Here is a 24,324-nt window from a genome sequence, read left to right on the forward strand (position 1 = left end):
TCTCTGTATAAGGTATTTTTCTTCTTACATGCATTTTGCAATCCTTTTGTAATCCATGGGCACTCTGCATATTTTTGTTTTTTACTATATTTCTTTACTGGGCAATGACTATTATATAACAGTTTAAATTTTCCTAAAAAAATCTCATAAGCTTTATCAATATTTTTTTCCTTATACAGCATCTCCCATTCTTGCTTGAGTAAATCACTTTTGAATGCGTTTATTGACTCTTCTGTTCTCACTCGTTTGTATTTTATTGTGTTTTGCTGTTTAACCTTCCTGTAATTGCTGTTATACACTATAAAAACAGGTAGATGATCACTGATGTCATTAATTAGGAGACCACTTATGGTTCTATTTTCTATTTCATTAGTAAATATATTGTCTATTAGGGTTGCCGACTGTGCTGTAATCCTGCTGGGCTTAGTGATCACTGGAAAAAGTCCCAAGCTATACATTGTATTAATAAATTCCTCTGTCGCTCTCTGCTTGTTTGGATTTAGTAGATCTATGTTAAAATCCCCACAAATGAACATGACTTTTTGATTTGTCCTAATGAATGTTTTATCTACCCACTCCTTAAAAATTTCAATATTAGAACCTGGTGTTCTATATATACAGCTTACAATGACATTTTTCTCTTTTCCCATACTAATTTCTATTGTTACACACTCTAATATATTATCTACCGCCACCGTCATTTTTTCTACCATCTTGTATTTTAAATTTTTATCCACAAACAAGGCCACACCACCGCCATTCTTATTCTTTCTATTTGTAAGATTTAATTCATATCCATCTATTACAAAGTCCTCTCCTTTCTGTTTATTAATCCATGTTTCAGATACTGCAATCACACTGAATGGATGTGTAAATTTGCTTAAATATTCCCTTATTTTGTGAAAATTTGCATATAAACTTCTACTATTAAAGTGGATTATAGATATTTTGCCGTCGCCCTTGACAGTTTTGTTGAATTGTTCTTCAGTATGATAGTAGCAGGTATTTTTGATGTTAAAAAAGTTCAGTTCTGGATCAATGTCCTGCTCTGTGAAGTGTGTTTTGTATTCCGTGTTTACTGGTGAATTTATCTCCTGATTAGCAATCCTTTGTGGTAGCAATGTATAATTCCCAGATAATGAATTAATTGATTGTTTCATCCTTGAATACGTTACGCTTTAGCTTCCGTTGTTGTCTTCTATTACCTGCTTTGATGACTGTAGATTGTTTGTCCCGCTCCTTGCCTTTGTAGTCAAGTGACCTGTTAATATTTTTCCAGATCCTGGATGCATTTGATGACCAGCACCTTGGCTTCCTCCGGTGTACCGTTGAGCTTTATAAATATTTTACAGTTTGCAGTCCAGGTGTTCTGAATTTTACCCAGTTTCTTTAGGTATCGTGCTTTCTTCGCTATGTCAGCATTGGATTTGGTTAGATGGTCATTCATGTAGACGTTCGATCCTTTTAGTTTCCTCCCCTGCTTCAGCAGTGCATTCTTGTGTTTCCTGTTTACAAATCTTATGATGATAGCTGGTTTATCACTAGCATTTCTCCTGGGCAAGGGGTGGCATGCCTCGATGTTATTACAGTCCAGGTCGATCCCTTTCGACTGCAAGAAACCAGCTACTTGTTGCTCCGCAGAGCTCCCATCCAGATCTCCTTGCTCCTCTTTACTGCCAGCAGTCACAGCCCGAGCATATGACCGGGGTTTTATGTACAGCCCTGTGATGATCACGTCGTTCATTCTGGTATATTGCTCCAGGTCCGCGACCCTGCTCTCCAGATAGACGATCCGTTTCTCCTTCTCTGCATTCTGGTTACGTAGCGACCTTATTTCCTCGACTAAGTCTAGGATATATTTCTGTTGTAGCTTGATAGCCGATGTTTCCTCAGTTAGAAAGTCCAATGACTTTTTGATGTCCTCAATTTCATCGGCGTTCGGTGTTCTCTTAGGCCCCATTGCTTGTTGTCTTGCTCGCTCCGTTCACCGTCTTGTCACTGTTGATTTACTTGGTGGTGCCTTGCTAGAGGATCCTGGGCCCAGTGGCTGCTGGAGGATCCTGGGCCTGGTGGAGCAGTAGGATCCTGGGCCTAGTGGCTGCTGGAAGAGCCTGGGCCTGGTGGCTGCTGGAGGATCCTGGGCCTGGTGGCTGCTGGAAGAGCCTGGGCCTGGTGGAGCAGGAGGATCCTGGGCCTGGTGGCTGCTGGAAGAGCCTGGGCCTGGTGGAGCAGTAGGATCCTGGGCCTAGTGGCTGCTGGAAGAGCCTGGGCCTGGTGGCTGCTGGAAGAGCCTGGGCCTGGTGGCTGCTGGAGGATCCTGGGCCCAGTGGCTGCTGGAGGATCCTGGGCCTGGTGGAGCAGTAGGATCCTGGGCCTAGTGGCTGCTGGAGGATCCTGGGCCTGGTGGCTGCTGGAGGATCCTGGGCCTGGTGGCTGCTGGAAGAGCCTGGGCCTGGTGGAGCAGTAGGATCCTGGGCCTGGTGGCTGCTGGAAGAGCCTGGGCCTGGTGGCTGCTGGAGGATCCTGGGCCTGGTGGAGCAGTAGGATCCTGGGCCTAGTGGCTGCTGGAGGATCCTGGGCCTGGTGGCTGCTGGAAAGTGCTTAGCCTGAGGAATGTGTCTAACTCAGATGAAAGGCAAAGTAATGTAAGGTAGCCTTCATTAGCTGGACAGTGGGAATATTCACATTATAGCAGCAAAATTAGAGGAGGCATATGTACACAATTTTTGTTAATGGAATCTTCCTGCTTAAAGTCTGTAGTCCTGACAATCTTAAAACTGTCAGGTTTCATCTCACAGCGTTAAAGGAGTCTGATGGGTTTCTCGTATAGCCAGAGTGAGCGCTGTGTCTGTTTGCTCGTCACAGATTCAGACATGCTGCTTATGATCTTAAAGCAAAGGATCTAAATCAAGGACAGGATCTCCAGGCACAGCAAGGATGAGGGGAATAGTCTGGGAATACCAGACTCAAGTTTTTGCAGATGGCAAAGTTGGTTTACAAGAAAATCAACCCCTTGGTTTGTTCATAAGCTTTGGGTTGTTACCAAAACTACGAAGCAGATGGGATAGAGTCTGCAGGGTGGCTGGGTTTAACCTTTAAGGCAGGGCAAGGAAACTCCACATTCAGAGGGAGCTTGAAGTAGCTAGATGCCTCACATCAGATATGAGGTTGTAAAAACATCTGATCAGGATGAGCTCACCACTCTCCTACCTCCGGTTCTGAGCATGTACAGGTCAGAGGAGACTCCAGGGGTTGAGCAGATGCTGGTTGACAAGATAAAAGAGATCATCACTGAGTTTTGGAAGGAATGAGTTCATCTACCCCATCCTGAATTCTCCTGTAGAGACAGTCAGCAGTGTGTCCACCTCCACCTCAGTGACATGGACTCTAAATACTACCAGCATCTTCAAACAGAGGATGAACAGAGGTCACATTCAAAGGAGGAACTTTCCTGACCTTACAGGAAAAGCATTCATAATCATTGGAACTGAACTTCCCAAACATCGGAGAAGTCTCTGTCTCAGAGCCTTTACCTCAGCCTCTCTGCACCAGCAGCACCTTCACCCACTCCATCCGCTCCAGAGACGGCTTCTTCCTACAACTAAACCACGTACATCACTGGAGTCTGCTGGATGGTTGTGTTTGCACGCCCACCACGCCTGTGGTAGAGCGTTTCTCTGTACTGTCTGTCGCTGTATTTGCCGTATTGATTCCTCTGCACCTCGTGCTGCATGTTACTTCGTTATAATCTCATTTATGTGAATGCAGAGTCAGACCAGAGGAGCAGAAGCTGGTGAGTTTTTGGTTCGTCGCCGTCACTCAGAGATCAGTGAGATCCTCTAATTATTATTTATTATTTTGAACTCATCCATCCTCTGATGCTGACTTTTTCTACAGCTGTCACTTTAACCATTTTCTTTCATGCAGAACAAGTCTGTGTCGTTAACAATGTAAATCATGTGACGCTGCCTCTCTTATCATTTGTTTTTTCATATCTTCTGCTGCTTTTCTCCTATTCTGTTAAAAAATGATAATTAAAATCTGTTTTTGGTGCTGAGGACAGAAACTAGAGGAAGCGATTAATGAACTTTTGTTAAACAGCTCTGTTCCCTCAGCGGTCACAAAAGCACAAACAGGATTTGATTAAGATAAATCACTGATAACCCCAAAACCTCATTATTACACAGACTTTTATTTATTTCTCTTTGATTTCACCTCTCTTTATTTTTTATTTCCTTCCAGAAGAGTCACGGTTTGTTCTGGTTTTATGTCAGTTTGGGGTGTTTGACAGTTTTCATCTCTCAGACCAGTCTGGGTCCAGATCCTCTGCTTTAAGGTCACACTTCAAACTTTCCTCTGGACGAGGCACAGGGTTAGGGTCTCCATTTCTTCCTTGTCTTCAGCTGTGTGAATATTTCTCTGCATGCTTTCTGACGAGTGCGTTAGTAAGCTCCACCCAACTCTTTGTACCTGTATTTTGGGTGGGTACCTTTGGTAAGCTGTGGGAACGAGTCATTGTTTGAGCTGCTAAACCTTTCTGTGCTGGTCCAGCTCATTCTCAGCCTCCAGGCTCTCCATTCTCGTACAACACCTGACCTTCAGGGTTATGGTGCATATAGCAGTTAGGACATTTGCATTGTTACTGGTGTGAAGAAGAACCCAACCACAATCTTTCCATACGTCTAAAACAGCTGTTTTCAGCACCTAAACCTGAGGCCCATCTTCCCACCCTCCACCGCAGATCTGCCCCCACAACTCCTATCAATGGAGGCAGACTCCTATCCTCCTCTGTCACACCAACCTTCAGCATGTCTTCCTTCACTACATCCACGAACCTCCTCTGAGGTCTTTGTGTAACATTACATGATCATTACATGTTACTTTTCCATGACTGAAGTTACAGCGGTCAGTGTTTCAAGGTACAAAATGATAACACCTCGTGTCATGTTCATGGTACGTGTGGGTCTACCATCTTCATATATCTACTATAAACCTTTTTATATTTCTGTGAGTCTTCAGAGGTCAGGTGCATTGTGGGAGATATCTGTGCGGCGTTTTGATCTTTCACTGCCTTGGTTATGATGACTCAACCGTGGCTTCACATCCTGCCGGGGACCAGGCGACCTTTGACCTCTGAGAAAGTGGTAACTGACTTGTATTAAAGGAACAGTTCAACATTTGAAAGTCCTGTTGTTTAAATGTTGAACTGCTCCTTTAAAAAGACTACAGACTTGTGTGTGTGTGCATGTGAACTGTCTCGCACACACACACACACAGAGCTCTGGGGGTCTCCCTGAGGACCTGATTGAGAGCAGGGAGCTATTGTTGCCATGGCAGCGGCAGCTCCCCTCCTCCATCACCACTTGTTTTCTGTCTTTCATTGTTTTTATCCCTTCTTTCTTTTGTTGTCCTCTCTGCTTCCTGCAGATGTCTTTGTGTCACGATGCATTCAAAGTTTCCCACAATGCTTTGTGAAACGTAGCGTCCGGCCACAGGTCGCTAACACTCATACGTCAGCTGAGAGGAGTAACGCTTCAGGGCGTTTGTTCTGTGTGGGACAGCTGTACTGAAACACCATCTGCAGCGAACACCTCGGCATGGAGGGAGAGCTGGGTGGAGGCGGGTTGCAAAGCAGCAGGCAACAGCAGCTGAAGCAATTTATATAACCCCCACCTTCAGATGTGCTGAAGACCACCAGCTGATGTGGGCTGAAAAAAGCAAAGAAGACAACAACACTCAGACCCCCACCCTCAGACCTCCACCCTTGGGTTGGTGTCAAAGTGAGAGCTGAACTCCAGAGCAGCTGCTACAGGAAGATAAAATGATTGGCTACATTCAGACTGACCCGTCTGTTCAAAGCCAATAGCAGCTCATTATTCTTAGAGTGCTTGCTTCATTACACCAGATGTCCTGGGGTGGAGACAACACAGAGAATATCACATTTCATATTGCATATAGGTTTCAAACGCATCGTTCAGAGAGTGAGAATTTGAAAATAAAAGGAGAATATTTAGAACTTTTAATTCTCTCAGCCTGAGGATCATTACAGGAAACACCCCAGCATGGATGGGCTCGGACTTTGAGACTGATGTGGGGTTTCTGTAAGCGAACAAATGATTCTTTAAAAAGATTAAACGTGTGTTACTTACTCTGAGAAACACACTGAGGAGGACGACGAGGATATTGGACTGCTCTTCATCCCGCTGCTGCGCTGTTTAAACCTGTTCGTCCGGGTGGTGCGTGCAGGTGTGTGCAGGTGTGTGCGTCTGCTCGTTGTGATGAATGTGTTGTTTACTTGCTGCTTCACACAACAGGAAGTGGAACTCTGCTGACTTCATGCTGAACACCTAAACGCTTCTCTCAGACTGATGCTCTCCATTACTGCTGATCAATGCTCGACCTATTGATTTGCCCGCTATTGATCAGTGGGCATCAACACACTCTGCGTCAATGTGTGTGTCTGTGACCTGTCTCACCTTGTCTAATCGTCCAATCAGGTTGTTTACATCAGCTGCTAACACAGACAAAAGGTGTGCGTATACATGTGTCCCACAGCCACATCCAGCTCGTAAACCCACCTGTTTCTACTTTAGAGTCGATTGGATCATCCAGAGTCACGTGACTTGCCTTTATGGGCGAGCTCAGAGAAGCCTTCTGACCTGTCTGTGGCTCCAAACTCCTTCCCAGAGTGATTTCTGTGTCATCCTGAGGACAGTGAAGGCAGCTCAGCAGGCTGTGAGGAGTTCAGGTGGCTCCTTGGAGGGTCGTGATTCTGACCATGTGACTTCCTCTAATAAGACTAAGAACAAAATAACTGAAGGACGGAAACACGTTGTTGTCTTTGCTGCCTTCGGTTGACCAACCCTGCAACTGCTCCAGTTTCAGTTTTCATCATTTTGGAGCACAAAGGTTTTTCTCTTTGTGATGTTCGAGCTTCACTGATTGATGATGCTGAGCTCTGAACTGTGCTGCCGATAAAGAGGAGAAACTTTTCCCATCAACCCTTTCTCACCTCTTAGAAGAAATGATTATTGATCTACAGCTGTTGCTGTGGTAACACACAGTGGACAGCTGGGGTCAGAGGTCAGAGCACGTTACCTGTGTAGTCTGTATTAAAAAAGAATTAGCAGCAGCTGCGTGTGAATCCAAACTTGGTTTCAGTTTGTTTTCACACCTGTGTTACAACGACGTGTCCTAAAAACCAAATTACGATTTCCATTCATGCTCATATTTTCTGTAACCGTATCTGTCACAGCCAGGAGGCAGTTTGTTTACACAAACACCAGAAAATGCTTTACACAACGCACGGGGCTGGGGCGGGGCTTCACTGAGTACGCCGCGTTCCAAATTATTATGCAAATGATATTTTTCTCTGTTTTTCCTAAATAGTTGATTCAAATGACAGTCGGCATAATTCTTGAGTCATTGACCAATAGAGTATAACTCAAATGTTACTGAACAAAATTTAAAATGCTCTGTTCCAAATTATTACGCACACAGAGTTTCAAAAGATTTGACAGGTTGTAGAGAATTGAAAATGGTCATTTGTTGATTTTGCAGCATTAGTAGATCAATTTTACTGAAATCAAAAGTTATTTCAATCAACTTGAATGTCGATATAGCCTCCCAGAGCTGCTGTTTGGATGTGAACGGCCTCCCACCCTCACAGATCTTTTGCTTGAGGATGCTCCAAAGCTTCTCAGTAGGATTGAAGTCAGGGAGGAATGGGGAGCGCCTTGAGGTGACTTTTGTTGTGATTTGGCGCTATATAAATAAAATTGAATTGAATTGAATTGAATTGACCGCACCGTGAGTTTCTCTCCTTTTACGCCGATAGCAGCCAAGGATGCAGAGGTGTTTTCTCTCTTTCTACCATGGAGGAAAGTGGTCAGTCAGAAACTCCACATACTTTGCAGAGGTCATTTTCACACCTTCAGGGACCCTAAAGGGGCCGACCAGCTCTCTCCCCGTGATTCTGGCTCAAAACATGACTCCACCTCCTTGCTGATGTCACAGCCTTGTTGGGACATGGTGGCCGTCCACCAACCATCCACCTCTGCATCCATCTGGACCAATCAGGGTTGCGCTGCACTCATCAGTGAACAGGACTGTTTGAAAATTAGTCTCCATGTGGTTCTGGGCCCACTGCAGCCGTTTCTGCTTGTGAGCATTGGTTAGGAGTGGCCGAATAGAAGGTTTATGCACAACTGCAAGTCTCTGGAGGATCCTACAGCTTGATGTTCGCAGGGCTCCAGAGGCACCAGGAGCTTCAAATATGTGTTTGCTGCTTTGTAACGGCCTTTTAGCAGCTGCTCTCTTAGTCTGATGTATTTGTCTGAAACCTTCCTCATTGTGCCTTTATCTGCATGAACCCATGTGTGCTCTGACTCAGCCACAAATCTCTTAACATTACGGTGATCACGCTTAAATTTTCATGAAATATCTGAGGTTTTCATTACGTGTCCAAGGCGGTCAACTATTAGGGCTGCCACAAACGATTATTTTGATAGTCGACTAGTCAGCGATTACTTTTGCGATTAGTCGACTAATCAGATCATCATCCATTGAACATACAGCATACAGCTTATTGCACCAGCAGCATCTGCTCTTATATAACTATCATTAGCTTTCAGCTTTAAGTGTTTAAGGTGCTAACTAAAAATAAAGACAAGATGATAGTTTATTAATTTTTAATGAAATTTGCAGATTGTTTCGGTGAAGTTTAATAAACTCCTTGCTATCTAAAATATAACAGGACACCGGAGTAAATTCTCCAGCATCTCACACTTCTGATGATCAGCTGTCTGCTTGACGTTTATTCAGCTGTGTAAAAACTATAACTTTAATCTCATCCAAACCGATTTACTCAGGAACAAATAAAATACTGAAAAAAGCCAAACAACAACATTTTGAAGTTATCTAAGTGACTTATATATCATGTTTAACCTGAGTAGTGAAAGACGGCGGTGGGTTTGAAAACGATCTGCCGGGAGTCCGGTGTTCTCACGGCTCTAGTTAGCCTAGCCCCCGGCTAGCTATCGAGCTAGTGGGTAACAGATGCCTCCGAAAACGTCGGAGCGCTTTTGAAAGTATGTGGTGTCCTGATAAACTGAGCAGATATTTGAGGTTTACACAGCTACATTCTCGCCTGAAAATATGTTAAACGTTTATTTTGTGACCCAGAAAGAATAATAAGAGTAATATTAAAACTAACTAGCTGCCGCCATTGTTGGAAACTAAGCAGGGCCGCGATGGGCCGCGCTATGAATTCTGGGACACAGTTTCTTCTTCTTCGGGGTTTAACGGCAGCTGGCATCCTTGGACATGCAGTGCTGCCATCTTCTGTTTCAGTCCGTTATTACACTCTTAAATCCTGCTACTGATTCCTGCGTCTTTTGCGATCTTACAAAGCTTCAAACGACACGTCGACTATTAAATTAGTCGTCGACGATTTTGATAGTCGACGTAATCGTGACTAGTCGACTAATCGTGGCAGCCCTATCAACTATTTCACGCTTTTCAGCAGCAGAGATCATGTTTCCTTCCTATATTGCTTGAAAATGGTGGTCTGCTTAATAATGTGGAACATCCTTCTTTAGTAGTTTTTCCTTTAATTGGGCTCAGCTGGCAAACTAACGATCACAGGTGTCCTGAGACACAATCCCATCCATGGGTTTAATTGAAAAACAACTTATTTATTTGTAGCCAAGTACAGGATAGGGTAGGGGAAATTAAAGTAAGATGGAGAGAATGGGCCAATAGCTAGATTCGCAGGAGGGATAAAGGGAGTTGCGTGGAGAAGAATGACTGGAGCCACAGGTAAAGTTGCTATGAATTGTATTAAACTATTTAGCAACAATTTAACAGCATTTTATGAACAGGAATGAAAACATAAAATAAAATACAGTGACAGCAATAATAATAACAGTCAGAATCCTATCTGAGCTCAGATATGTCAGTCTTGCCGGCTTAATAGTCAGTGTTCAGTCAAGTCAAATCCAACAGGTCAAAAGTTTGTGATTGGTGCGATTTCGTCCTACCGCACTGTTGCAATTGTTCGTGAGAGAAGAGCAACCTGCCCTTCTGGGCCAACTCAGAATGGCTGTGGTTCGGTTCGGTTCAAAGGGAAAGGCTCGCCATCTTCCTCGTCAGGAAGAGATCCAGGTCTCACGATCCCATAAAAAAACCTAGCCTGTAAACAACAGGACTATTACTAATTCAGTTCACACTCTAATGATATACATGGCCATATGTAAATAATGTAAGTGCTATAACAAAACAAGCACAAAACATTAATTCTAATTTCTAACTATAGTCTATACAGTGCATCTTAATCATGAATGCAATCTTTAAATCACAATCAGCTTATTCTATCGTCAAGGTGCACATTTCTATCAGAAATAAACCATAAACTATGGTAGATTATTTTTTTACAGTATTGCCCTTTAACTGAATTACAGGAGCATTGCTTTACACTGCATAGCAATGAAGCAATATATTATTTACACTCAATGTACAGAATAAAATTACCAAAAGAATATACAAAAACCCACAGGCTGTAGTTTTACAGTATGTGGTAACGTATCAGCACAGTAAGAATACACACGGACATCTATCCAGTGCCGCTCGAGCATCAAATGTAACAAAATAAAGTAGATTCATGACCTTTAAGATCAACATTAACTTATTCCATCATCTAATTTTAGTGCATTTAATATTCAACAAGTAATACTAGAACATCATCAGCACACAAGCTGAGTGCTCAAAATGGCTGAACTCAGTGAGAAACCCCGTGTGTTCTCCCACAGTGAAAACGTGGTCAGCTACAGCTATGAGCATTAGGCTAGTTAGCTTTTCAATTAGCCTGATTCGCCCAGTCCCAGTTTAACTCACCAGCACACTTCTAATGTTCAACTCTCAGAGAGGATCTTGTTCAACTCTCAGAGAGGATCTTGTTCAACTCTCAGAGAGGATCTTGTTCAACTCTCAGAGAGGATCTTGTCCACTTCATCCGCTCCCGCGCAGATCTACAACATTGAAATCGGGCCATTATATTCCCTGTTAACTTCTTGTTAGCTTTTTAGCTTCAAGGTTAGCTTAACAGCTTCTGACTCACCGCGATGGTTTCAAGGTCCGAAATGTTCACAATAAATCAGGTCCGTTTCTCCAAGGTCCATGCAGATCTCCGGTATGGATATTTGCTCAATTTATCAAGTTAATAGTTATTTTCCAGCGAAAAGCTTGGCGGTGAAAATCAGTGATGGTCTCGTGCACCTCCGTCTCTCTCTGTGTCTGAGCACGTGACGGTACAGAGCAGGGGAAGGCGGGGCTTGTTCCTTCCTAACCAGTAGGGGTGTTAAATATACTCTTTGGGTTTTATTCTTATATTTATAGTATTTATCTTTTATTATTGATTTATTTTTGATCAACTCAGTGATTAACAGAGTAATGATAAATCCCAATTAACAATAACATGTTGTAGTGCATTACTGAGTCGTGTAAACTCACTGGGTTACATATTCTTTATGAGACTTAAACACAATTTTCATAATAATTTGGAACGCTGCGTACTTCAACAATCCAGCCACGACTGAAAGCCTGCCACTACCTTCAGCAGTGATGATGATGAGCTCATCAGAGACAGGTGGGTGATTTCTTCCAGGTGCAAGGAGCCAAGGGCGATGGAAACAAAACCTGGTAAAGTCAACAGGAGAGCATTGTATCGGAGAGTTTATGGATCTTCTCTCTTGACTCTTAATTCAGTTCATCCATCAGCGTCGCAGGAGCCTGTCCCAGCTGTCTTAGGGCGAGAGGCAAGGTACACCCTGGACAGGTCTGTCAGATATATGTTTCTATAATTTTAGAACATGTCCTGGTCAAAAATGACTCCAAGGTTCCTCACAGTGTTACTGGAGGCCAAGGTAATGCCATCCAGAGGAAGAATCTGCTTAGATACCATATTTCTAGGCTTTTCAGGGCCGAGTACAATAACCTCAGTTTGATCTGAATTAAGAAGCAGAAAGTTAGCGGCCATCCAGGTCTTTATGTCTTTAAGACATTCCTGCAGTTTAACTCATTGGTGTGTGTTATCTGGCTTCATGGACAGATAGAGCTGGGTGTCATCAGCATAGCAGTGTAAATGTATGCTATGTCTTCTAATGATGCTGCCTAAGGGAAGCATGTATAATGTAAACAGAATTGGTCCTAGCACTGAACCCTGTGGAACTCCATAATTAACCTCAGTGTGTGAAGAGGACTCTCCATTCAGGACTTGACAAATTATTAATGTGGAAATATGAGCTCTGCAACATCAGTACTCTGAATATGTTACAGTAACATTACCTCAGCGGTCATACGTTACAGCGATGTTTGCATTGGTCAGTAACTTGACTGCAGTGTTGCACAAAAGTCTCAGTGTGGTTATTTTGTCTTTAAAGTTTTTCTGGCCCACAGTTTGAGAGCAGTGCTGTCATAGCGCTACCAGCTGGACTTCTCTTTAATCAGTTATTATGATATGGAACAATGACATCAGGTGATGTGTTGTAAGAAATCAGACTATCCCAAAACAAACCAAACAAAAACCCTGAAGTGTGACAGCGTTGGAATGCTGCCAATCACCTACAGAGACTTTGAAAGAACAGCTCAGATAAACTGGTCCCAGCAATATTTTCCCCAGTAAGTAACTACCAGAGCCTTTAAACTGATCCACAGATCACAGTTTTCAATCATATAATTACACAAAATACTGAATATTTAAATAGTGAGACTATTCTCAATAAAATATATTTACAACAACTTTTGGTTCCACATGAGATGTGAAGCCCCTCCTCCTTGTGCACCTGGATGTGAATCATCAGGTAAACAAATCCATCTTTTATTTGTCAGAGTTGAACCACATTAGCAGGTGAGCCTCTGCAGTCTGAGCTTCCTCTTTAACTCAGTGGAGCTCTGACACCACACAGGGGTCACCTGATCTTCAGTTTATTTTAACCAAAAGTAAAACTCGTACTCCGGCAGCGTGTAGGACACATAGTTCCTTCTACTAGATGGTATCAGGACGCTGATGCTGAGCAATGGAAAAGAAAATAGAAGCACATTTGGAGCTTTACTGTGAGGCTCCCGCAGCCTGAGCTCGACTTTAGTTTGTAGATTGTAGGATTGCTTTCCTCATGTGAGCGGCGTGTTTACAGCAGCGTGGCATGCAGCGGCCTCCTCACCATGTGGCGTTTATCGCATGGACGCACACAGAGCGAGGAAGCAGTCGGAGAAAGTTCGGCCGTTCGATGCTTTGACTCCATCCCACAGAGACTCCAGCTCAACCAGTTTAACTCTCAGATAAACTCAGACTGCAGATCAATCAGCCAATCGGTTCGCTGAGTCCGCACCTGCCCTGTCTCCGTGACGACTGTGGCTGTAAACACAGTCAGGGAGGGGCATCCCCGGGGAGTGGCCATGTTTATTGATTAAACTAAAACAAGACAAACAAAGAGACAAAACAAACTAATTACCTGCAAACAAACGTGAGCGCTAACGAGGCTTAACGAGGTCACACTCTGTTTACACTCAGTGTGTGTGTGTGTGTGTGTGTGTGTGTGTGTGTGTGTGTGAGCTTGTGCTAACAGCATGTAGCGACATCAAGATAACGCGTTCCATCACACACACACAGAGGTGAATAATTGATGGCTCAGTATGGTGGAGCTAAAACACTGTCTGCCTTTAACAAAACAACGTGTGTGTGTGTGTGTGTGTGTGTGTGTGTGTGTGTGTGTGTGTGTGTGTGTGTGTGTGTGTGTGTGTGTGTTGAATAAAATATCAGCTGTCATGTCGACAGATGAATTATGAATCAACACATTATGGAGACGCTCCGTCAATCACACACAGAAACTCACACTGAGGACAAATGTGACCCACAAACCTGCTTTTAGTAAGAAAGGAAGAGTGGGAAAGAAGGAAGGAGTGAAGGAAACAAGAAGGATGTAGGGGAAGGAAGAAGGGGTGGCTGTTGAGAAAGCAGAGGTGGGGAAGGAAGGAAAGGAGGGAGGAAAGAGGGAAGGAGGGAATAAAGGAAGGAACAGAGAAAAAAACAAACGAGGTTTGAAGGAGACAAGGATGTACAGAAGGAGACAGTCGGTCAGAGAGGAGATATTAATAACAGTAACTGAATTTACTGCAGACAACACAACAGTGTGCGTGTGTGTGTATGTGTGTGTGTGCGCGTGTGTGTGTGTGCATGTGTGTGTGCATGTGTGTGTGCGTGCATGTGTGTGTGTGCATGTGTGTGTGCATGTGCACGTGCATGTGTGTGTGTGTAATTGTGTTTCATGGAGTCTAAATATGATCCATGTCTGTTGTCACGGTGACAACTGACCGATTATCATCCTGCCTTTCTAATATCAGGCTGAAAACACACACACACACACACACACAGGCACACACACACACACACAGGCACACACACACACACACACACACACAGGCACACACACACACACACCCTCAGAGTTCAGGTTAATCTAATGTAGGCCGGGCTGAGGCAAACACGGCTCATATGAGAGAGAAGAGGAAGAAAAATGAGAGCAGAGACGCAGAAATGATGAAACGCGACTTCCTGTTGTCCTCGCTGATCCTGGGGACGCTCCGACACCTGTCTCACCTTTACCTGCTCCCCTGACGGGACCCAGTCAGGGTCGAGAAAGTTGATCAGTTTTATTCAGAAAGAGCCACAAACAGACGCTGAAGCTCTTTTAAAGCACATTCATAGAAAAACGTCAGTGTGCGGTCTGCGGTTACATCACTGGGTAGCTTGAGTTCACGACGCTGTTAATAATTATTGATTAATAATTGGCTTGCATCCATCAGAGTTATCTGGATGATCTTTTAAAGCTGCTGTATTAATAAAAATGGTGACTAAATATCTTTGGACAGCTGATATGAAGCTGAGCTTTATGATCTGAAGACACATGTAAACAGGCCGAGGACAGCAATCTGAGCAACTGCCTCGCATCGACGGCAGCGTTCCCTCCACACCTGTCCAAACATCATGGTAACTGTACTGGTTCAAACTTAAGAGGCTCTGAGAAGAAGATCTGGCATGGCTAAAGATCGTGTGATGTCCTACAAAGCAGCTCTCAGGCCAAAACTCATCATCACTCTTCCCTCATTCACCAGCAGCAAAGTCATCCCAGACTGCTGTTCTCCACCATCAACCGACTACTTCACCTACTTGATCCACCTCATCCTTCGGTGCCACTGACCTGCCACAAGTTCCTGCACTGCTTCCAAGAAAAAGTTATTGCCATCCATCAGCAGCTTCTGGCACCTGTACATCAGTTTCAGGATGTCATTCCCTCTGTGGCCTGAGGGTACCCCACCCCCCGGAAGGGGCCCAGCCGGGCCACAGGCGCCAATCGGCCACCAGGAGTGAGCCGGTACATACATGAGCGCCCAGCCCCAGTCCACAAGAACCACCAACACACCAACGTCTGAGGGCATCAGCCACCGGCAGGGAGCGTGGTGAGGGGAGATCGGCCTCCGTACTTTGGATGGCCTGAGATGTACCCAGAGAGGTGGAGTCTAAGACCCAACCTGACATATAGACACAGACGAACAGGCGCACGCGGACACAAACGTGCATTCCCACCCCATATGCACAAACAAACACTCGGCACTCACCCAACGTGTAGACAGACACAAACAGACACTGCACAGACAGTCGCACTCCCCAAACATACTCTATATCCCAGGTCCAGGTACCCCCACCCTCAGAGGGGCAAGCCGCACCTAGACCCAGGAGATGTAACCCTTCTCTCTGGGGTGGAGGCAAGCGGACCACCTCCTTATCTGCAGTAGCAGGGAGGCCCCGCATCCCAGACCCCAGTCTGACAGCCATCACCTCCTCCCAGCCCCCCAGCCCTGACGGTTAACAGAACTGGGGTGAGTGAAGACCCCAAACTTTGAATTTTGAATTTGAATTCTTCAGTTACTCAAGCTTCTCGCACCGTGCTTGTGCCACACAAACATCTCATCATGCTCATTCACACTGCTGAAGCTGACCAGCAGTTTCCAGGCATCTCCAGCTGACTCCAGGTGTTTCCAGGGGGTTTCCTCTGTTCTATTCCCAGGTTTTCTTGCGTTTTGTTCACATCCCGTCACATGTAATAACCAACTTTAACACTGACTCCTCACTGTTATGAACACCTGACTTATAAGAAAGCACGAAAAAGATGTGATGCTGAGTCTTGTTAAAATGATCGAAAGATCCAGGAGTGACGGGTCGACTCCAGGATGGACGTTTTTCTCTCTCACAGTTCAAAATGAATCTGTCATTCATAAATGAGACCTCACACAGGCCACAGAGATTATTGATCAGGTATTGATCGACGTGTGCGAGCACTGCTGTTCTGAGGCTGGAGATATTGATGAGGTCTTGATGATCAGGTGGGGGTGGGGATGGGGCTGACGTGGGGGTGGGAGTGGAGACAGAGGTAATGAATATTATCTAATGGATTTTCCTTGAATGGAAAGCAATTAAAACTCAACATCAACACCATTAACCCCGAACACACACACACACACACACACACACACACACACACACACTGGCTGCTAATCCTGGTTAAATTAATGAGAAGAAAGTTAATTTGTGGGTTTGACCCTTTTTGCACAGAAATAAGGATTACATACAACAATACAACACACGCACACACAGTTACAGACACACACAGACACACACTTCAGCATCTTTTAGTATACAACACAGCACTTTGATCTTCCGCCCTCGTTTGTCAGTCAAGCAGTTAAATTTCCATAAACACACACACACACACACACACACACACACACACACACACACACACACACAGACTAAACAAGTGTGCGTGAGGTGTGTTTGATTTCCTCGGTGGAGCAAATGAGACAGGAGGAGTCAGCTGTGTTGGACACATCCTGGCCTGTTAGACTCCTGCGATCTGATTGGGCGGCTCGCCTCAGGGATCAGACACATCATTTGGTGCTACAGAGTCTAACCTTTGACCTCTGGGTCACCAGTGTCTGTTCTTCAAACTCACCTGTTAGCAGGTCACAGAGCATCGCACCTGTGATGATGTAATGGACACAGCGAGGTTTTTGTCAGGTCTAATCAGACATTTCAATAAATGTCATTATTCTCCATCTTTGTCAGTTTTCCTCTGAGCCGTGAGGCTGAAACAAAGTGGATCCTCTCAGGATCATGTCCACAGTTATGAAGCAAAGTGGGACGTAAAGGTTGACACTCATGATGTCCATGTCAGGAATTCTGGTGTAAAATACAACACATTAACTTGATTGGCCGATATCTGTGATTCAGGTGTCACTGGTGATGTTGATGTGACTGCTTGGTTAAAACATTGTTTTTTTGAGTGATTTGGAGGCTCAAACTCTGTCTCCTCTGGGACGAAGAAGCTGGATTTATCCTGCACTGACATCATCAGAAAATAAAGATTTAAACGTATTAAAGAGTCTCACTGTAAATAATCCATAAAACATCAAATCTGCTGTTGAGTGAAGCGGCAGTAATTAGTGAGGCTGTTTCATTAGCAGAAACATTTCAGCATGTGAGCGTTTTCTTTGTATGGAAATGAGTTTAAGTCCCGTTTTCATGGACTCGACATTAATTTAAATGTAAGTGAAGAAAAACACAACAAACGCACAGAGCGCGAGTCGAGAAGTGCTGATGATATCAGAGGAGAAAGTGCTGCCATTAGACAGGAAATATGGAAATACACACACACACACAGCGCCTGCAAATGGCTGACAGACGCCGTCTCGAGAGGCTTCACACACAGAAACACGCGCACACACACACACTGTTCCTAAATGAAGACTGCTGACAGTGTTTGTCTCTGAGTTTTTATTCAACTCCCTGCTGGCCAAAGACAGAAACATCAGCCCTCGTGCCAACGCTGCTGCAGCTGTAAGGATAATACGAACAATAGCGACAAACTTTATTGATGCAGCACTTTTAAACAAAGTCACAAACAGTCTGAGCAATGAGACCGTTTCAAACCGACAACACTGACATATAATATCCTGAAGCAAACTGATGAAAAACAGAAGGAGAAGCTGATAAACATCATTCTTTAAATGAAATCAACGCCCTATAGGCGAGTGAGAAGACCGCTTTCAATTCAGTTTTATTTACACAGCGGCAAATCACAGCAACAATCGCCTCAAGGCGCTTACACTGTAAGGTAGACCCCGCCATAATCAAGCTTCATGCATGCTCAAACATCCAGGTAAGGAAAACCTCGTCTGTATGTTCATCTGGTCTAGTGCTTCTGATTCTGCTGCATCTTAACCAGATCTTTCTAAATCCAGGTCCTTTTCAACCAGGTCCCTCTAAAAGTGGGTCTGTCTAAAACTAGGTTCTCTCAACCGCATCCCAGTAAAACCAGATCCCTCAAGAATCTGGTCCCTGCAAATTCAGGTCCCTTAACACCAGATTAACCTAAATCCTCCATCCTTTGAGCTCCACCCTCAGAGATCCATCTTCAGAGCTCCATCCTTTGAGTTCTATGTTCAGAGCTCCACCCTCAGTTCCACCCTCAGAGCTCCATCTTCAGAGCTCCTTCTTCAGAGCTCCATCTTTTCAGCTCCATCTTCAGAGTTCCATCTTCAGAGCTCCATCCTTTCAGCTCCACCCTCAGAGCTCCATCTTCAGAGCTCCATTCTTTGAACTCCATCTTCAGAGCTCCATCGTCAGAGGTCCATCCTCAGAGCTCCATCTTCAGAGTTCCATCTTCAGAGGTCCATCCTTTGAGCTCCATCTTCAGAGCTCCATCTTCAGAGCTCCATCCTCAGAGCTCCACCCTCAGAGTTCCATCTTCAGAGATCCATCCTCAGAGCTCCACTCTCAGAGTTCCATCTTCAGAGCTCCATCCTTTGAGCTCCACCCTCAGAGCTCCATCTTCAGAGTACCATTCTTTGAGCTCCATCTTCAGAGCTCCATCTTCAGAGTTCCATCTTCAGAGCTCCATCCTTTGAGCTCCATCTTCAGAGCTCCATCTTCAGAGCTCCATCCTCAGAGCTCCACCCTCAGAGTTCCATCATCAGAGCTCCATCCTTTGACCTCCATGTTCAGAGCTCCATCCTTTGAGCTCCATCCTTTGAGCTCCATCCTCAGAGCTCCATCCTCAGACCTCCATCTTCAGAGCTCCATCCTTTGACCTCCATGTTCAGAGCTCCATCTTCAGAGCTCCATTCTTTGAGCTCCATCTTCAGAGCTCCATCTTCAGAGGTCCATCCTCAGAGCTCCATCTTCAGAGTTCCATCTTCAGAGCTCCATCCTTTGAGCTCCATCCTTTGAGTTCCATCTTCAGAGCTCCACCCTCAGAGCTCCATCTTCAGAGCTACATCCGTTCAGCTCCAACTTCAGAGCTCCTCCTTCAGAGCTCCTCCTTCAGAGCTCCATCATTGGAGCTCCATCATCAGAGCTCCTTCTTTGGCTCCTTGTTGTTCTCTTCTCATGTTTCCACCGGGGCCGATCACCCATAAACAAACATCCATTATCATCAAAAAGAAATGAGTGTTGTGTTCAGACTCAGAGCTTTCTGAGGACGATGACTGAAACTGAAACGTCTCTTCATGTTTGTGTCTCCATCGGCTCAAATCTCTGAGTAAAGTTTTAAATATGAAGTAAATTTTAAGTCTAAAGGTTCACAGCCTTCATGCGGCACTTCTTTGTCAAGACACGCTGACTCATCACCACGGCAACAATAAAAACAGAGCTTTGGAGGAAGTAGCAGCCCACTTCTTAAATCCATGACGCTAAAGCCAACCCAGGAGCCCAAACCAGGCCACATAGTTGAATCAATAACAGCGATGATGCGTTACCACCTGTGAGGTCTGTGACTTCACAAAACGCTCCACGTGCGAACCTTTAAAGTGGAACACGCTAACAGACATGCAGTGGCCGAGAGCTGGCGTTGGGTGGTGTCTTCATTGTCATCATTGATGATACCTCAGTGCTGGAACAGAACAGGTCCAAACTCACAACACAGGATTACAGAGGTGTGTCCAGATGTTCCTGCAGATCCGTGTTCCCTGGGTACTGTGACCTGCCTGTGACCAAATCTGAGCTTCATGATGGATGACAACAAGGCAGGTTTTAAATTTGATTCTGCCCTCAAAGTGTTTTCCCTTTTAGAAAGCAGTTTTAGAATACTGTTAGGAAGTAGGTTGTTGTGATGTTTCGGCTGTGTGCAGGCAGGAGAAGGACACAAACGCAAAGCTCACCACACAGCAATCAAAAAGCTGCTTTATTGCAGAATGGCACAAAAAATATAACTAAACTGGGACATGGATAACTAACACACAGGGAAACACAGCTATGAGGGAGACTACGACACTGACAAAGAGAAACACAGGGCTTAAATACACTGAGGGATAACAAGGGAATGAGACAGAGAAGGAGAGCACAGCTGGGAGTAATCAGGCTGGACGAGACAAGGGAAGCAAAACTAGAAACGCTGACATGAGACACGTACCTTCAAAGTAAAACAGGAAACACACTGACTGAACTCTAAACATGTAAACTCAACAGCATCTGGGGAGACAGAACATAGGGACCTGAAACATGGGACAGAAAGGCACAGCAGACGCAACGTGGACATAACAACGCCACAAGGAAAGAGTAAAACAAATCCAACCTCCGCCCTATGATCTGAATTACCAATGGTCAGTTTTTATTGATGTAAGTTTTCCCACTTGAAAAAACACTTTTTAATGCTGCTTTTTTGTTTGATCCTTCTCTTCCCACCTTTTCATTTTCTGCCTCTTCTTCACTTCTGTCTGTGCTGCTCGTTATCTCCTCGCTGTCATTGCTTCTTCTCATTTCTTTTAGTTTTGTTGTGTTTTTGTTTCAGTTTTTTTTTTTATCAATGATTGGTGCTGTCTGATCCTCACCAAACACCTGAAATGAAATTTGATCCTGATGACAAAATGTCTCTGTGCAAATCCTGAAAACTGTTCTTTTCATGTGTCTGCTGGATCACAACTCAGATCCAGGTTAGTCTGCTGAAGTCTTATTTTGAAAGTCTCCTGAGCGTGGTCTTTGAGGTCAGCGGCAGAAACATCTGCTGATGTTTGAGTGTTTTTACAGAAACTGAATGTGTGAAAGCAGAAATTACAAACTGCACTCGAATCTCTCCCTCCATCGTTTCCTGGACACAGTGGGCAGATAACTGTTGGAGGACTTTAAATCTAATAACTCACCTCCTGCATCTCGCCGCTGATTGTTTCTGCAGCTCAGTTATTATTTTGCTCTTCACTTGTAAAAGTTGTGCCGCCGTCCGGCCGCTCAGCGCTGATAAATAGCAGGTGATGGATGTCGGCTCGTCGGCCCTGATACTCCACTCCAACATGAAAAAGAGAAAGACTATTATTTCTTATCATCTTCTTAACATTATAAGCAGTGGAGTGTTATCAGGGGAGCAGAGAGGAGGTGCTCTGATAGACTGTCACCTCCTCTCCTCAGATAGCATCACCCAGAGATGAGAGGGGGAGGACGAGTGAGGCAGGGGAGGAGGGTGAATGACAGAGATATTACCGCCGTGGAAGATTTGAGCGGTGATTTCCTCCATGACAAATGACCCAGCGAGGAGAGGAGCAGGGGGAGGAACGGGGAGGAGGTGTGGACGGACGATCGTCTGACAGCTCAAATTATAGAAGGAAATATCATCGAATCTGCAGCCCGACGGACGCCTCCACTCAACCTCCAACACTCAGGTTTACTGGAAAACTGCTGCAGGAAACATTTCATATTAAAAGTTTGCTCTCTGCTCCTCATTAACCCTTCAAATCCTCCAGCTCCCAAACAAAGTTGACACAGATCCAGAGGAGGAGAGCTAACGCAGAGTTAAAACTGAACAACGATACCAACACACACCGAAGCCTTTGTTAGTTCCCTCCCACACTCAGGAAGACTTTATAGGAGCACAGCAAACAATGTTGGCTCATCATCATCATCAGTGTTTTTTTTTTCTTCTTTTGTATTTTTGTTGGCAAATTCGGCAACCACTGTTCTCACCCGCTACCCGAGTTCAGTCCATTCAGTTTTTTTGAATTTATATAGCACTAAATCAAAGTAGCCACCCAATATATATAATATAATATATAGTTCATATTTAGTTATATAGTTATTGTATAATATAATATATATTACATAAGGTTGTAAGGGCAGCACTGTTGCCTCACAGCAAGAAGGTCCTGAGGTCGACTCCACCATCAGGCCAGAGTCTTTCTGTGTGGAATATGCATGTTCTCCCCATGTTTGCGTGGGTTCTCTCTGGCTTCCTCCCACAGTCCAAAGACATGCAGTCTGTGGGGTTAGGTTACCTGGTGACTCTAAATCAGGGCTGCCCAATCCCAGTCCTCGAGAGCTACTATCCTGCAGCTTTTAGATGCATCCCTACTCCAACACAGCTGAATCAAATGGTTTGATTACCTCTTCAGCATGCCATCATGTTTGGCAAAGGCCTGATAACAAGCCATTCATTTGATTCGGGTGTGTGGGAACAAGGATGCATCTAAAAGCTGCAGGACGGTAGCTCTCGAGGACCGGGATTGGGCACCCCTGCTCTAAATTATCCAGAGGTGTGATTTTGAGTGTGAATTGTTGTCTGTCTCTCTGTGTTAGTCCTGTGACAGACTGGAGACCTGTCCATGGTGTACCCTGCCTCTCGCCCTATGACAGGATAAGCAGAAGAGAATGGATGGATGGATGGATGGATGGATGGATGGATGGATGGATGGATGGATGGACAGATGGATGGATGGATGGAAAAAATTTGTTCTAACAGGGAGAAAGCTGGGGCAGAATAAGGCTCAGAAAGTGCAGCTTTTGCAACAACATGTCAGGGAAGCATGACAAGCCCTTTGAGCAGGTAACGTGGCTGTACCTCTTCAGTTTTCTGACTGTTGTCTTTGCAGGGGCCAGGTTTTGGCCGAGTCTTGATCTGACTTCTGTATTCATGATGTAGTCTCAGAAGGAGATGCTTATAATCTGATGAAGGAACTTCATTTTAAACGTTCTTGAGTCCTTTCAAACTCCCGTATTCCTCCTAAAATGCAGGTATGGAGTGACACATCAGTGTCCAATGTAGTGGTTTATCTGCAAGTAAACCATCAACACTGACACAAATACAAGAATAGCTGTCCACTGTAGTGAACACTATGGTGAAAGGGTTAAATGGAGGACCTTATATGTGAAAGAGTTTGTTAGACTTCCTGTTTCTCAGTGAACTTGAACCCAGTGACTCCACGGTGCTTTATAAATGTACACAAAGAAACTGTGAATGTCATGAGCCAGAAAGAAACAGATAAATATCTCAAATATGCAACAACATATAAGTTTTATGATTATCTAGATGATGATGACTGTGGTGGTGATGATGGTGATGATGGTGGTGGTGGTGGTGGTTACTGAGGAAGCAGGAACAAACAGGCCGACAGAACAGACGAGCAGCTTTTAAAAAACAACAGATACGTTTTAGTTAGCATGTTCTGCTAAAAGGCTACTGTTGTAAGTCACAAACACACACACACACACACACAGACACAGAGCGCTCCATTATGAGCTGCTGGTAAATTATTGATGATCCACTTTTGTGTCTTTCACCTGAATCGGACGATCGAGGTTCATTATGAATAAAACAACAGGCCCTCTCTGAGTGACAGATCACTCTCTCTGAATCATGTGACAGGAAACGCTGACTAGTTTAACAGGATTTCCAAAGTAAAAGTCTTTGACTAAACGTTGGCTACTGTTTGATCTCCCGGTGAAAGAATTACACCCCACTTTGCAGTTATTTATTTGTAAAAGATGTTTGGAATCATGTATGATTTTCGTTCCACTTCTCACGTGTGCACCACTTTGTGTTGGTCTTTCACGTGGAACTCCAATAAAATTGATTCATGTTTGTGGCTGCAACGTGACAAAATGTGGAAAAGTTCAAAGGGGGCCAAGTACTTTTGCAAGTCACTGTATTTCTTTAAATGTTGGTATTAAAGAAAATGTCCTGCACTGCTTTGAATAACATCTACCTGATGGATTCCTATTTCTTTATGTAAATGAGGGGTCTTGAGTTGAGTACTGTGTGTACTTCAATAAATATTTTTTTTACTTTATTCATGCTTCGTTAGGTAACAATGTTACACAAATAATATCACGCTAATAAACACTCCATACAATTTCACTGGTATGCAGATGATACCCAGTTATACATATCTATGATATCAGAGGGCAAAAATGTTGTTAATACTCCAAAGGTGTTAATGGCAGTAACGGTG

The 24,324-nt window shown here is 44.3% G+C and overlaps 1 protein-coding gene across 1 annotated transcript; it reads right to left on the minus strand.

The window, feature by feature from the left end:
- Positions 1-1,048: 1,048 nt before the first annotated feature.
- LOC146627421 (uncharacterized) lies at positions 1,049-2,141 on the minus strand. The gene has a single exon (XM_085361715.1). The coding sequence runs from the start codon at positions 1,958-1,960 to the stop codon at positions 1,265-1,267; it is 696 nt and encodes a 231-aa protein (XP_085217841.1). The 5' UTR covers positions 1,961-2,141; the 3' UTR covers positions 1,049-1,264.
- Between the last annotated feature and the right edge of the window lie 22,183 nt (positions 2,142-24,324).

The sequence above is a fragment of the Diplotaxodon limnothrissa genome, linkage group LG8 (assembly GCF_057381915.1).
Source record: "Diplotaxodon limnothrissa isolate DT_005_m linkage group LG8, D_limnothrissa_male_GT1.1, whole genome shotgun sequence".
Lineage (NCBI taxonomy): Eukaryota > Metazoa > Chordata > Actinopteri > Cichliformes > Cichlidae > Diplotaxodon > Diplotaxodon limnothrissa.

Bases quoted from the DNA above. Each gene is read 5' to 3' on its own strand.
- LOC146627421 (XM_085361715.1), bottom strand. From the start codon at position 1,960: ATGGGGCCTAAGAGAACACCGAACGCCGATGAAATTGAGGACATCAAA.